At 37.0% G+C, this 14,533-nt stretch overlaps 1 protein-coding gene across 1 annotated transcript; it reads left to right on the forward strand.

Moving 5' to 3' along the window:
• Positions 1-1,726: 1,726 nt before the first annotated feature.
• LOC129440893 (ras-like protein family member 10B) lies at positions 1,727-13,526 on the forward strand. The gene is made up of 4 exons (XM_055200472.2): positions 1,727-2,422; positions 5,625-5,996; positions 6,296-6,420; positions 12,777-13,526. Exons 2-4 carry the CDS (start codon positions 5,709-5,711, stop codon positions 13,045-13,047), a joined length of 684 nt encoding a protein of 227 aa, XP_055056447.2. The 5' UTR covers positions 1,727-2,422; positions 5,625-5,708; the 3' UTR covers positions 13,048-13,526.
• Positions 13,527-14,533: the final 1,007 nt, after the last annotated feature.

The following is a 14,533-nucleotide window of genomic DNA, read 5'->3' on the forward strand; positions in this document are numbered from 1 at the left end:
CCAAAGACACTAAAGACAAAATTGTACACCTCCACAAGGCTGGAAAGGGCTACGGGGAAATTGCCAAGCAGCTTGGTGAAAAAGGGTCCACTTGAAAATGGAAGAAGCTAAACATGACTGTCAATCTCCCTCGGACTGGGGCTCCATGCAAGATCTCACTTCGTGGGGTCTCAATGATCCTAAGAAAGGTAAGAAATCAGCCCAGAACTACACGGGAGGAGCTGGTCAATGACCTGAAAAGAGCCGGGACCACCGTTTCCAAGGTTACTGTGACACTAGGCCGTCGTGGTTTGAAATCATGCATGGCACGGAAGGTTCCCCTGCTTAAACCAGCACATGTCCAGGCCCGTCTTAAGTTTGCCAATAACCATTTGGATGATCCAGAGGAGTGTGGTCAGATGAGACCAAAATAGAACTTTTTGGTCATAATTCCACTAAACGTGTTTGGAGGAAGAAGAATGATGAATACCATCCCAAGAACACCATCCCTACTGTGAAGCATGGGGGTGGTAGCATCATGTTTTTCTGCACATGGGACAGGGAGACTGCACTGTATTAAGGAGAGGATGACCATGTATTGCGAGATTTTGGGGAACAACCTCGTTCCCTCAGTTAGAGCATTGAAGATGTGTCGAGACTGGGTTTTCTAACATGACAATGACCCGAAGCACACAGCCAGGATAACCAAGTAGTGGCTCTGTAAGAAGCATATCAAGGTTCTGGCGTGGCCTAGCCCAGCGTTTGGTTGCACTAATATAATATACTAATATATGTATACATGTATCTGGCCACTTCATGTTTGGCCATCTGCTAACGTCTTCTATCCACTCCACTATACAGTAGTACATGGATTTGGTAGCTGTGTTGAAAAAGTTGATAAAGTCAACTTTTTAAAATAACTTTCTCTGTCTGTGTTGCTTCACTGCTGATTCTTGCAATACTTCCATTGCCAAGATGCGCGCGCATACACTGCCACATCATCATTGTGCACAAACAGTAAAAGGGTATATAGGACAGATAATGTACATCCAGATGGTTGTTATTGCAAAATAAGTCCCTTCAGGGTGAACAAAATCTCTCCTGACCGGTCTTATTTTGCAGTATTAATATTATCACATGTTAGTACATGGGGCTGTTGAATGCTTTATTCTGATTGGTTGAGAAATGTTATGCATTCTTTTTCGATAAATGCACACCTGACTTGTCAAATGTCTTAAAAAAACACACCAGAGCAATGTTTGTGGTAACCATGGTATATGCAGAATAATTGACACTTGGGTGTGCATTATTTTCGAATAATTCAACGGCCCATTGTCAAACACTGTTTCTTCTACATGTGATTCTTTTCAGGTCAGTTCAAATTCATTTTGTATCCTAAAAAAAATAATTACAATTTTGGCACTTTTTGGTAAAAAAAAACTCAATACAAACAATTATTTGGTTCTTTTTGACACTGGAATTGCACCGGTGTTATGGGGATGGTGTGAGAGAAAGGAAGCAATTAGCTGAATAAATCATAAACCGTAACAAGTTTGACAAGTAAATTAATATTATTGTTCTAATGAAGATTGTTCCAATCAGATTTGTGGGATTATGCTTAAAACTGGGGTTGGGTTTTTCTTCACCATTGTTATTCATTAACCTATTATTTTCCTCTGATTATAGGGATATGGTTATGTTTTTCTAATCTACAGGGTCAATTAGACCTAGCAACATCTCTCACTTGGCAAAATCAGGTACTTAAGTACTAAGCTGCAGTCCAGTCACACCTGGATAAGGTCACCGACGCGATGCGCACAGGTAAAAACGACGTGGTTACTTAGCAACAGCAGAAAATATTTGGTTGCTAGGACACAGTGGTACTTGCATTCGGTTGTTACACGGTGTACACGTTTTAAAACAAGTCGTAACGGGACAAAATCCGAGCAGATACGCCAATATGATTCCCGGCGGAATTGAATACACGAGTTTTAATGTTACGTCGGATGTCACGCGCATAATGTCAGTGATTAGTTTTCATCCCACGTGCTCTTCGGACGCGTGCTCGTATTTACTGTCAGCTCGTATGATGACTGACGCGCAGCGTATTTACGCACCGGAGAGGGAAAGGACTACACTGCCGCGCTCCAAAGCTGGGCTCTCAGCTCTTTTCAATTCAATTAACCTGTGATTCAGACCCAGTGATGCGCAAAGTCTCTGTGCGGTCCACTACACCGGTTTTACGCGCAGGAGTTCAGGGATCTGTCCGTCAACCCCAGACGAACACTCGCGCGGCACGCTGACACGAAACAAGGACAGTTTCATCTTTACTTCTTCACCTGAATACCTCCAGAGAGCGAGTACTCGATGAGAAGAAGATCGTGCAGGTGTTCATCAGCAGCCCAAATGAAACGATGAATGAAACTTCTTACCTGGCTATAAGGTGAGTCACTTAAACATCCGCGCCTTTGGAGAAACATAAGCAGAATTTCTACATTATCGATATTCATTTAAGGGTGTGGCATTCGTAATGTAAGAATATATATCTTACGTACTCAAATTAAACATTCTTGAGCTATACTACATGCATTAGGCTATACATTTGGCCTATTATTTAATGCATACACATTTTAAACTATAAGAATAAGCAATACTTCCAATAAAAGCAGCTCACACAGGTGTTGTTAGGTCGAATATGTTTGCCTGTGTGTGGCACTTTCTATAAATATCTTTGCTCCATTTAAACCGACCCAGTTTAAGTGCTTTACATTAAAAGCACAGGGTGGTACTATATATCAGTGGTTCTCAAACTGGGGGCCCCCAGGGGGGCCGCGACATGGTGCCAGGGGGGCCCCAGTTTTATGACATTTTATAAAATACATTAATTTATCATGAATTCTGTGTAATTAAACCTAAAAAAGAATAAGCCAACTAACCAACAGCACTACTATGTATAATTTAATATGTCTTGTTTAATTAAAATATTACATTTTAGAACTGTTTTGTCATACATTTTCTTTCGGGGGCCGCGAAAGAATGCACCGTACACAAGGGGGGCCACACGCTGAAAAAGTTTGAGAACCACTGCTATATATGATTAAGAGACCATAGTGAATAAACATAACCATAGAAATTAAACAGACTTATTAGTTAATTATTACAAAATTTTATTGAAAATAGTATATTTAGCACAGCAGACAGAGCACTGAAATGTTATATCAGCCTTGAACTAATGTAATATTATCTTATATAAATGTCATTTTCATTTACTATTTCATTTTCACAGCACTATTGATCTTTTTAAAAATGACATTTTACCTATTTGGTTAAATGTGTTTGTACAAAACTGGTCAAATTTGTATAAAGTGATGTAAAACTATATTTTTACTAGTGGGTGATTCTCGCAAAATTAGACTTATGGGGTGTCATGAAACATTTTGATAAAAAAGTAGGCTAAATGCAAAGTAAGAGTATTTAAAATAAGAAGCATACAGTTACAAACATCTCTTCATGTACTATTTTGCACATGATTTCAAATGACACCATACAAACCAATTTTGTTTTTTTCACATTAAATTTTCATTACCACAACGTGTCCATGACTGGATTTTGGTTCTTTGACATAGAAATATTTATAGTTAATAAACCTAAAAAATAAAAAGCTTCAGTGCATGTTATACTATAAACACTAACAGTAAAGAAACATGTGGTATTTGTGATCATTGGTAAATGTAGAGACAATAATAAGAAATATAAATGTGTCCAAGACCAATTTTCTCATCCTCCGCAACAATTTTCAATCATTGTTTAAGCCCTCAAGGAACTAACATTTAAAAAAAAATGTTTAAGGGACATAATTGACTGTGACACTCAAGATGGCTACTAGGTAAGCAGTTCTTTTTTTTCTCTCCAGATACATTTTTTTTGTCATAGTACCTAGGCAACTTTTTAGTTCTCATTACCGAAACCTAAGTTTGTACATGGATATTTTATGTAATATCATGTTGCGGTAATGATAATTTTTTATAATAATAATCTAAAAAATTTAAATAATTCTAAAGGAAATATATTTAAAATCCTCTAAAAATAATGGTTATAGTAAGTTCAGACCTTAATCTTATATGTGCAAAAAAAAAATTTGGCTTCAAGGGCTTTTTAAAAAAAAGTCTGATGCTGGACACATTATAAGTCTGGATTTCATGAGAAGTAAGTGGGTTAACCCTCATGCCTTCCCAGATGTATACAAACGTTTGTATATTCCTCAGCTGAGTAATTTTACAGTATATTAAAATGCCATCATCTTCCTATATGGGGTCGAGGCATGGCAAAATATACCATAAAGGCAAGCACAAACATCTTTCATTAAAGAGAACCTATTTCATTGCTAAACAAATAATGTTATTTTGTGTATTTGGTATAATACAATGTGTTTGCATAGTTTATGGTTAAAAACACATTATTTTTAGCCTGATCTCACAAATTTCCGTGTTATAGTCACAGAGTATTTTGCTTATTTATCCGTGTTATTGTCACGGATCTCCGCATTTTTCCGTGTCCGTAGCACAGACTTTCTTTTCCGTGTCAGTTTCACGTATTGGTTACTCGATTGTTTTTTCTCATTTTCTTACTTTCTGTTACATAAAAATGACATCTTAACCCAAACCCAACTCTAATCCTAACGTCCAAGCGACAATGGTTTTAAAACAGGAAAAACGGTCGAGTATCCAATATGTTAGGCTGACACAGAGGGGAGGGTCTGTGGTACAGACATGGAAAAAATTGACAATGACGCGGATAAATGAGCAAAATATTCCGTGACTATACCACAGACATTTGTGAGATTAGGTTGTGTTTTCCACACATCGTACATTTTTGTAGCTCCAAATATACTGGTTTCCTTAAACGCATTGATTTTGTAAAAACACATTGATCTGAAAAGAGCTGTATCCCTGATTGGCCAACTAATTTGTACATTGCGATTGGCCTGAATACCTCTGACATCAGCCTGAAATGTGAAGCTCCTTACCATGTTTGAAAGTGAGTAAGTTTTAGCCCAACGCAGTTATCACCATTACCATTTTTAAGTAATATTTTTCTAAACACTCATGGCGCTGTCCCAGTGCTGAACGCTCCAAACGTTTGTATATTCTTTATCTCCTGTTTGTTACAAATAAAGTTTTTTTACTTATGCAGAATACTTTTTAAAACCCTTTTAATGGCTGATAAATAATGACTTTTAAAGAGAACCAAAGCTTTAATTACACAAAGAACTATTTCAATAAATAAAACACAAAGCAATTTTTTATCAATCTTCATCAATCTTAACCTCTTCTTGTGCTTACAGTTTTTCTGCTTGCATGTAAATAGGGAATCCTCCTTGGCACAAGCGCAACTGGCTTTTTAGGATGATGGAAGATAAGACTCTCATTGGTTTATTGCACGTTACGCCCAAAACACACCCATTACTCATTATGAGAATGGGAACAACCCTTTAAGACTGTGTGCCAGGCGCACAAACCATTTTTCCCGTCGTTAAACTAACAAAAGTGGAATCGGACATGCCATAAGTGCACTTGCGTTGTGCACTTACATCATTAAAATAGGGCCCCAAGTACTTCTTCCTTATTCAATTTTGTCTTTCTTAGAGGCCTATGAATGGGACTGTGCTGTGGCCACCACGGCTCTCTGGGATCCAGTCAGGACTATGTGCTGCCCGCAAGCCCCTCTGAATGCACTGGCCAACCGTTTGCGAGAACAGGGAGGGCGGGCCGGCCCACCGGGGACGAGCCGGAAGCAGGGCAACACCTCCTCCTTTTCGGATCGCGGTGCTGGGGGCCCAAGGGGTGGGCAAGACAGCCATCGTGCAGCGCTTTCTTCGCGATGACTACAGCGAGGTGGCGGTGTCCAGTAAGACACGGAGGGTGCATCTTTCTGCCGCAGTGCTCAACGGTCACGTACATGACCTCCAGATCACAGATTATCCAGCCATCAGCAGCTTTCCCGTCAGCTCCCTGCAGGTACGGTGACCCATGTGCCAGAACTATGTAGAGAAGTCTGATTATGTACAGTTATAACCTGACCCTGCATCAGGTCAAGGTTTATCACACAGGTTGTTCTAATATGACATGCATTTAGTAAGGACACAAACATTTGCTACAATAGGTCAGCATGTAGTAATGTTGAGAGCTGTTTTGTACTGTATTATCACTTATAGTGGCTAAATGGGACTTCCTGTTGCAACTGTGACATGCAGTCTGTCAGCTCATAAATCTTGCAGCTAAGATCTTGTGTTGAAGATTGTGCTGTGTCTGCTCAGGAATGGTCAGACGTTTGCTGTCGAGGCATTCGAAGCGCTCACGTCTACATCTTGGTTTACGACATCTGCTGTTTCGACAGCTTTGAGTACGTCAAGACCATGCGGCAGCAAATCTTGGAGACCAGGTATGGTCCATTTCTTTATTCCTTCATGCCTTCTCGTCTGCTTTTTTAATACAACTGTATTCGCAGTTTCTTTCTCTTTTCAATGTGTGAAAGTTGGTGTAATTACACTGAGAAAAGGAGATTGTGTAATCACAAGCTGTCAGCAGCACACTGGGTCATCCCTGTATCACTTAGCATCCAAAATCAACAGGAAGGCCTTTCCTTTCCACTGATTGCAAAGTGCATGTAATGTCATCATCATCAAACAGCCATTTAAGATGATTTGGGGAAGACTTTGCTTTGTGTCCGACCACATTTGATGCCTAATTGCAGCTATTTTTGGATATTTCCTTGATGTCATTCACTGTTAGACTTGTTATGCATATGTCAGCGCTTTTGGTTAGGTGCTATTTGAATTCATTAACACATAATGAAAGCGCTTCTTTCAGACATTAGTAAGAGAGAAAGACAATTAAAGAGCTCAGATGCAAAACCGTCTGACATCCGACTCTTAATGGATTATGCCAACAAACCGGTATTTCTGAATGGCCTGAGGCTTTACGGATTTAAAGCAAGAGCATTCAGGATATCATTATCTCATTATTGGATGGAGGTGGCGTTTAGCGTCTTTTGCATCTGAGATCCTCAATTAATGTTACTGTGCGCCGAGGTCGAACTGCTGCAAACTAACCGTGGGTTCACACCAGCTTGTTTGAGGCATCTACCACGTCTAGTTTGCCGCTTGAACATTTTGAGTTTACTCGCTTCATCCACGCATGAAATTCTAGTCATCGAGACATTCACGTGGAAATTCGCATCATGGGAGGGCCTTCCATAGGCTTCTGCGACTCTGCTCGCGTCCTGTAATCACGTCACTACTAGAGCAAGCTCCAGATTGGTTAACGTGGCGCGTTTTTCCGCCAAATTTCAACTTTTTCAACTCGCGCGTTTGCCGCGGCAACGCTCAATTTGCGCCATTCACACAAACTAGACGTGCGAATGAGGCGAAATCACATCTACTGCACTAAACGCCTCATTCGTGCCGCGAGACCTCCAGACGTGCGTCAACGCATCTTCACATTGACTTAACATTTAAATCACTCGCGCTTGACGTCTCTACCACGACTGGGCTGAATGCAGCATAAGTGCTCTTCCGCCATACAATATAGTTCTCATTTTTATCTGCTTAAAAAAACGCCATGTTTTATTTTGTGCCACCAAATTACTCATGTAACAGGCTTTAAATAGGGAAAACATGGAAGTGTTTGGTGGCTTCTAAATTCATCCCTGTTTGGATCCTAAGGAATGAATGGGGCTAGGCTAAATGCTAACATGTTCACGATGCGCTGTGCAAAGATAAAGTGCACGATTTGAAAAAAGATAGGGATGTATTAATTTGTCTAAGTTGAGGTAAGAACAGAGTAAAATATTAAAAAACGGTGGTGTTTTCCTTTAAAGCATCTAAAGCCGCCAAACAATTTCTTTGTGTATTTGTGTGTTGGTATGAACAAAAGTAACTAATAAATGCACTGCAAAGAATCTTTAAAGCGATAGCTCACCCAAATATGAAAATTCTCATAATTTATTCAGCCTTCATTTTTTTTATAATTTACTCTAATTACTTTTCAAAAACTTCACTTTTGTACCTAAAAGTACATATTGGTACCTCATAAGTACACGCTAATACCTTAGAGGTAGGGCTGTCACGTTTTTTGTTGCGATTATTTAAATGAAATCTTTTGCAAGGTTTACCTGGCAATAAAAATGAATAGACATAACATATATTTAAAAGTAATTATTTAATGAAAATAATAAAAAACTGAAAATTCTTCATAAGAAATAAACACAATAAAGTGTCAAAATAATACCTGAAAATAAAACTTTAAATTCAGTTTTTCCACTGTATTAAATGTCTTTGCAATGTATCGCGTTAGACCGTCAGTCAAGAAGCGCCATTTGATACTGTCTCGTTTAGGGGCGGTTCACATTTCGTGTCTAAATCTCATAGACCGTAAAAAAATATGGACGTAGTGTCCGTGACGTCACCCATTGGTTTGTGAAGATCGCTTTTGAAGCTTAAAGTAGGCGTTGCCTGCCGTCGCCATCTTGGCCGCGCGTCCCCGCGAATTAATCGCGGAAAACCGAAAATGGGTAAAAAGGAGGGACATGGGTGAAGCTGAGGTGAAACCACGCCCGCCTAGCGCGAGTCTAGTGACAGCAGTGGCTGTTCAACCGACACTCAAGCGGCCACGCCCTTAATTATGCAGAAGTTTATGGCTTAATATAATCTAAACGGGTGAGTTACAAAAAAATTCACCCCCCTCACAGTTGTCATGAAGGGCAAAATTAGCTATATAGGCCAAAAACACTTTTTGTACCAGGCTGTAAACATATTATTTTCTACTGTAAAGTTGGCCATTTTTAACATGGGAGTCTATGGGAATTGACTCCCTTTTGAAGCCAGCCTCAAGCGGCCAGTCGATGAATTGCAGTTTAAGTCACTTCCGTGTTGGCTTCATTAGAAAGATCGGAAGGTTGCCCCTCGCTAAATCTGCACAGAAAACGCGACCGTCGGTTGGGTCTTGTCACATGACCTGCGGTGCCCTTGCGGCATTCTAGAAAGTTTAAAAGTTTTTTAATGCGGTGCGGTGCGGACACGCCTGGAAAAAATGAACGCGTCACTTCCATTATAAGCACGCAAACCGCACGCCTACATTTGAAATAACGAACTTGAGCGCGCAAAAGACGCGAAATGTGAATCGCCTCTTATACAGGTGCTAAAGTTCCCCCTTGTGTTTTTTAGAGAGATGTGCAATCATTGCGGTGATCTCAAACCGCTTAATCGCGATGAGACGATTATTTAATCATTGTGACAGCCCTACTTAGAGGTACATACTAGTACCTCTAAGATACATATCTGTACCTAAATGCTACATATTAGGATCTTTTAAAACGTTTTTTTTTTCTGAGAGTATGGTATATGACTTCCTTTCTTCAGTTGAAAACAAGTGAATAATTTTATATTAAAAAGTTGTCACGTTTACATCTTATATCTCTTTCATTTTTCTGTGAGCTTTTCCTTTAATATCCTCTGTTATGATGTATAAAGGCTCAGAACTCTTATTATTCATCTATGCCGGTAAATACAGTTATACGGTACCTTTAAACTCAGTCAGCGATTGGCTTAAACAGTCAGTGCCGAGTCTGTCATTTAAAGATTGATTTATTGTTATCAACGGCATCAGCTGTCACGCTGTGTTTGCGTCAATGCTCGTGGGGTGAGGCAGACTGTTCTGATGACAACCATTCATGTTTTATCGATCCAACCAGAGCACAATAAAGTCACCTTGGACTGACACTACCTCACAGCATCTACTACACAATGAGAGGGAGAGTGAAGCGTTTTGATTCACTGATCCGATCCGTTAAAAACTAATAGAAATGAGACTCCTGGCTACAGTATCATTCCCGCCTGTGAAAACAGACTCTGGGAGCAATCTCAACAGTTCATTGATCCCTGAAAAGACAATAACTTTCCTGCCGGTTCATGTTCTGATCTCATTTGAATGTAGTTTGTCTATCGCTAAATCTGTAGATCTGTCTCCAAAAGCTGGTATTAAAGGCATTAGAGATGTGTTCCTGAAGCAAGGCTCTTCCGAAAATAAGTTCATAATCCAATTAAAATTGATGTTATTTACTTTTTAAATGCACACTACTAGTTAAGTAGTAAGCAATTTATCTGTGCAAGTCAAACTCGGAAATACGTCACAGAACTGAGATCGCCCTCAACATCGTTCACATAGACATCAAGGCTAACTTTTAACCGATTCTGGTCATTTCGAGACCCACAGTCACCCTTGATTGACAGTCCAGGGTCTACATCAAACATTCAACATTTGAATACCCATGTTTTGGGATCCATGTATTTGCGAACCCAACAAACTGAGCTGTTATTTTTGGCTTCTAAAAAGGGTCAGTTTTTTAGCTTTGATCGAGAGTTTATCATCTTGTTCAGCTGCTGTGAAAAGCAAGTTTCTGGCCCAGTGATGTGAATCATTTGAAAATCCATTTGTCTTTTTTAGGGCTGTCAGAGATAGTGGTCATCTCAGGTAGAGATAGGGGAAGAGACATATCCTGCAGTTTGGGATGTTTTGAAAACAGAGGCTGATAACACAGTTCTCCGTACATAATATGACGACTTGTTGTTATGGCTGTCACTGCAGGACTGCTTTAAAACAGAATAATGGAGACTCACCAAAATTCATATTGATTCAAAGATCAACTCTCTGACTATCAATAATGTAATTAACATATCAAAAATAATTTAAAGGTTTTTTTTTTAAAGACTATAAATGTAGTATTTATAATAGATTGTAAAAATAGGATATAAAATGTAATAGAAATATAAATAAGTATGTAAAATATCAATAAAAATGTAAAGAACAATGTAAAATATCAATAAAAATAATATGTAAAAAATAAGCAAAATATTGACACGTATGTTAAATATCAATAAAAATAATATGTAAAAAAATATGTAAAATAATGACACGTATGTGAAATATAAATAAAAAATTTAAAGAAAAATTTAAAATATCAATACAAAATAATATGTAAAAATATTTAAAATATCAACACGTGTATAAAATATTAATAAAAAATGTAAAGAAAAATGTAAAATATCATATCAATAAAAAATAATATACAAAAATATGTAAAATATCAACATGTATGTGAAATATCAATAAAAAAATGTAAAGAAAAATTTAAAATATCATATCAATATAAAATACGTAAAAATATGTAAAATATCAACACATATGTAAAATATCTATTAAAAATGTAAAGAAAAATGTAAAATAGCAATAAAAATTTTAAGAAAAATGAAAATATCAATAAAAATAATATGAAAAAAGATGTAAAATATCAACATGTATGTAAAATATTAAAAGAAAATGTAAAGGAAAATATTAAATATCATATCAATAAAAAATAATATGTAAAAATATGTAAAATATCAACACGAATGTAAAATATCAATAAAAAAATATGTAAAAATATGTAAAATATCAACACGTATGTAAAATATCAATAAAAAAAAGTAAAGAAACATTTAAAATATCATATCAATAAAAAATTTTATGTAAAAATATGTAAAATATTAACACGGATGTAAAATATCAATTAAAAAATGTAAAAATATGTAAAATATCAACACGTATGTAAAATATCAATAAAAAAAAGTAAAGAAACATTTAAAATATCATATCAATTAAAAATTATATGTAAGAATATGTAAAATATGAACACAAATGTAAAATATCAATTAAAAAAATTTAAAAATATGTAAAATATCAACACGTATGTAAAATATCAATAAGAAATGAAAAAAAGAGAAAAATATCAATGACAAATAATATGTAAAATATCTACACGTATGTAAAATATCAATAAAAAATTTTAAAAAGAAAAATATCAATAAAAAATTTAAAAATATGTAAAATATCAACACGTATGTAAAATATCAATAAGAAGTGTAAAAAAAGAGAAAAATATCAATAAAAAATAATATATAAAATATCTACACGTATGTAAAATATCAATAAGAAATGTAAAAAAAATGAAAAATATCAATAAAAAATAATATGTAAAATATCTACACGTATGTAAAATATCAATAAAAAATAATACATACAAAAAGTCAAATATTAATACATATTTTTTATACTGAATGTACTGAACAGTTTCTCTTGCGAGGGGTGCGAATTCAAAATATGTGTTCAGCATGTTGTGTGTGTGGCTCGTCGTGTCAAAATATGTGTTCTAAAAACCATGTGAACCTTTGTGCATCATGTGTCATGTCAAAATACGTGCCTGCTGCTGCATATGTGTCGAAAGGGTTCACAATAAAAGAGACATTTACGTCTCGCAAGACGCTCAGTGAGTATAAGTTGTGAATGAGGTGGAAAGTTTTGTGAGAAGTTCAAATGTGCGTATAAATACAAAAACATTTTCATTTTATTTCAAAGCAATGTGTGGTCTTTGTAGTTTGCATAACTCACTGAAAGAGCTTTAGACTCAATCCAAGCTTAAAATTATTTTAAAAAATTAAGCTTTTGCTTCTTTCATTAAATACTATTTATCCAAGCCTAGATTCAATATCAGGCCATGATTTTTTAAATAGCTTTTAGTGCATAGTTTCACATCTTTCAGTTTTCTTTGTGATGGTATACTCAAATGTAAACATTTAAGAATTAGCTATAAAAAAATCTGCATTAATAGACCACTGCTCCTTATATTTGGGGACACATGCACAATGTCTAGGCTGGTCGCAGCTTAGGTCACTGATATACAGTGTGTGGATTTGTTTTTTACAGGGTCATGGGCTCCGGCGACACTCCTATTCTGATTGTCGGCAACAAGCGTGATCTGCAGCGAGGTCGCGTGCTTCCCCGGCACAGAATATCTGACTTAGTCCGAAAGAGCTGGAAGTGCGGATACGTGGAGTGTTCGGCAAAGTTCAACTGGCACATTCTTTTACTGTTCGGAGAGGCTCTCCGAAGCGTGGGATGCGCCCGGTGCAAACACGTCCATGCCACCATCCGTTTCCAACGAGCGCTCAGGAGAGAGCGCTGTGTCCTGATGTGACATTCCAGGCTCCATGGTTGCCTGGTCAAAAATCTTCACATTTGGGATGTTGATAGTGGATAGACGTGGTCAAAAACAGGGATTCCCTCAAAGTTTTAAAGCCTGATGTCTCCACCTTTAGCCTGGAAGAACGCAACTGACATCTCTGCCCTTTTACCCGGGAAATCCAAAATTGGAAAAAGCCAGCTGAAGGCTGCAAAGATAATATAATAGCACAATAACTCTTTATCATTCCTTATCTTCAGGCTAGGACAGCACTGACCTACGCTTATGCTGAGCCAATGCTAAAGGATCTTCCAGCACCTGTTAACAAAAGCGTTCCCGTATTAGGAATCCCTTAAACCAGAACTGGAACCCGGCGCTTATTCTGCAATACTCCACAGAACGCAAATTAGACTGCATGTTCTGTGGACACTTGATACTGTGTCTTATCCTAAAAGATTCATATGCCAAGGTATTTTAAAGCATTGTAGTCAATATCTAAATCTTTATGTGTTTCATTGTGGATCCCATTTTTATGTATAGGTCTGGGGCTTCGGAAGTGTTTTTGTGAGAGAAGTAAAAATGTTTTTCTTTTCTTAACATATAACTGTGACTCCTACACTTAAACACAATGCTGGGTTATTTTTAATACGATTTCACGGAAAGTCAGGTTATAGTCACAAAAAATGGATTAATTTGTTCGTGTCCATTGAGCATGAATGTCTTTTTCTATAAATAGTTTTTCGTGTCTGTGGCATGACTTTCTTTTCCGTGGCATTTTATGTATTGTTTTCTATTTTTTTTCTATTTTTAAATCATTGTTGGTTGGGGTTAGATTTGGGGTTTGGGTTAGGATGTACTTTTATGCATTGGTTTTCTACATGTTTTTCTTCCACTTTTAAAACTATTCTCACCTGGAGTTGGGGTTTGGGTTAGAATGTCTAAAATGTAACAGAAAGTGATTCTAACCCCAATCGACAATGGTAAGAAAAAACAATGAGAAAACAATACATAAAATGAAACGAAAAAGAAAGTCGTGCCACAGACATGAAAAACTATTTATAGAAATTTGTGCGAGTGACACGAACAAGACATTCGTGACTACAACACGACTTTCCGTGAGATGAGTCTGGTTATTTTACAACCCAGCGTTAGGTATAAAGGGACGAACCCAACCCGACTGGTTTTAATTTACCTATGATGAGATGTTTCAACCCAAAATGCTAGGTTGTTTTAACCCATTGTTCTGGGTTCATTTGAACCAATAGCTAAACCCGACAAGTACTCAAAACTTTTGTGGAAATTGATTACCAAAAAAGATGTAACCCTGGAGAACCCAAGAACCCTTCTCTTAGCATTAATTAACATTGGCCAAATTTGACCTGTGGGTTCTCCAGGGTTAAAGGAATAGTCTACTCATTTTCAAAATTAAAATATGTTATTACCTTAACTAAGAATTGTTGATACATCCCTCTATCATCTGTGTGCGTGCACGTAAGCGCTG

Source organism: Misgurnus anguillicaudatus, chromosome 22, assembly GCF_027580225.2.
Source record: "Misgurnus anguillicaudatus chromosome 22, ASM2758022v2, whole genome shotgun sequence".
Taxonomy (NCBI): Eukaryota; Metazoa; Chordata; class Actinopteri; order Cypriniformes; family Cobitidae; genus Misgurnus; species Misgurnus anguillicaudatus.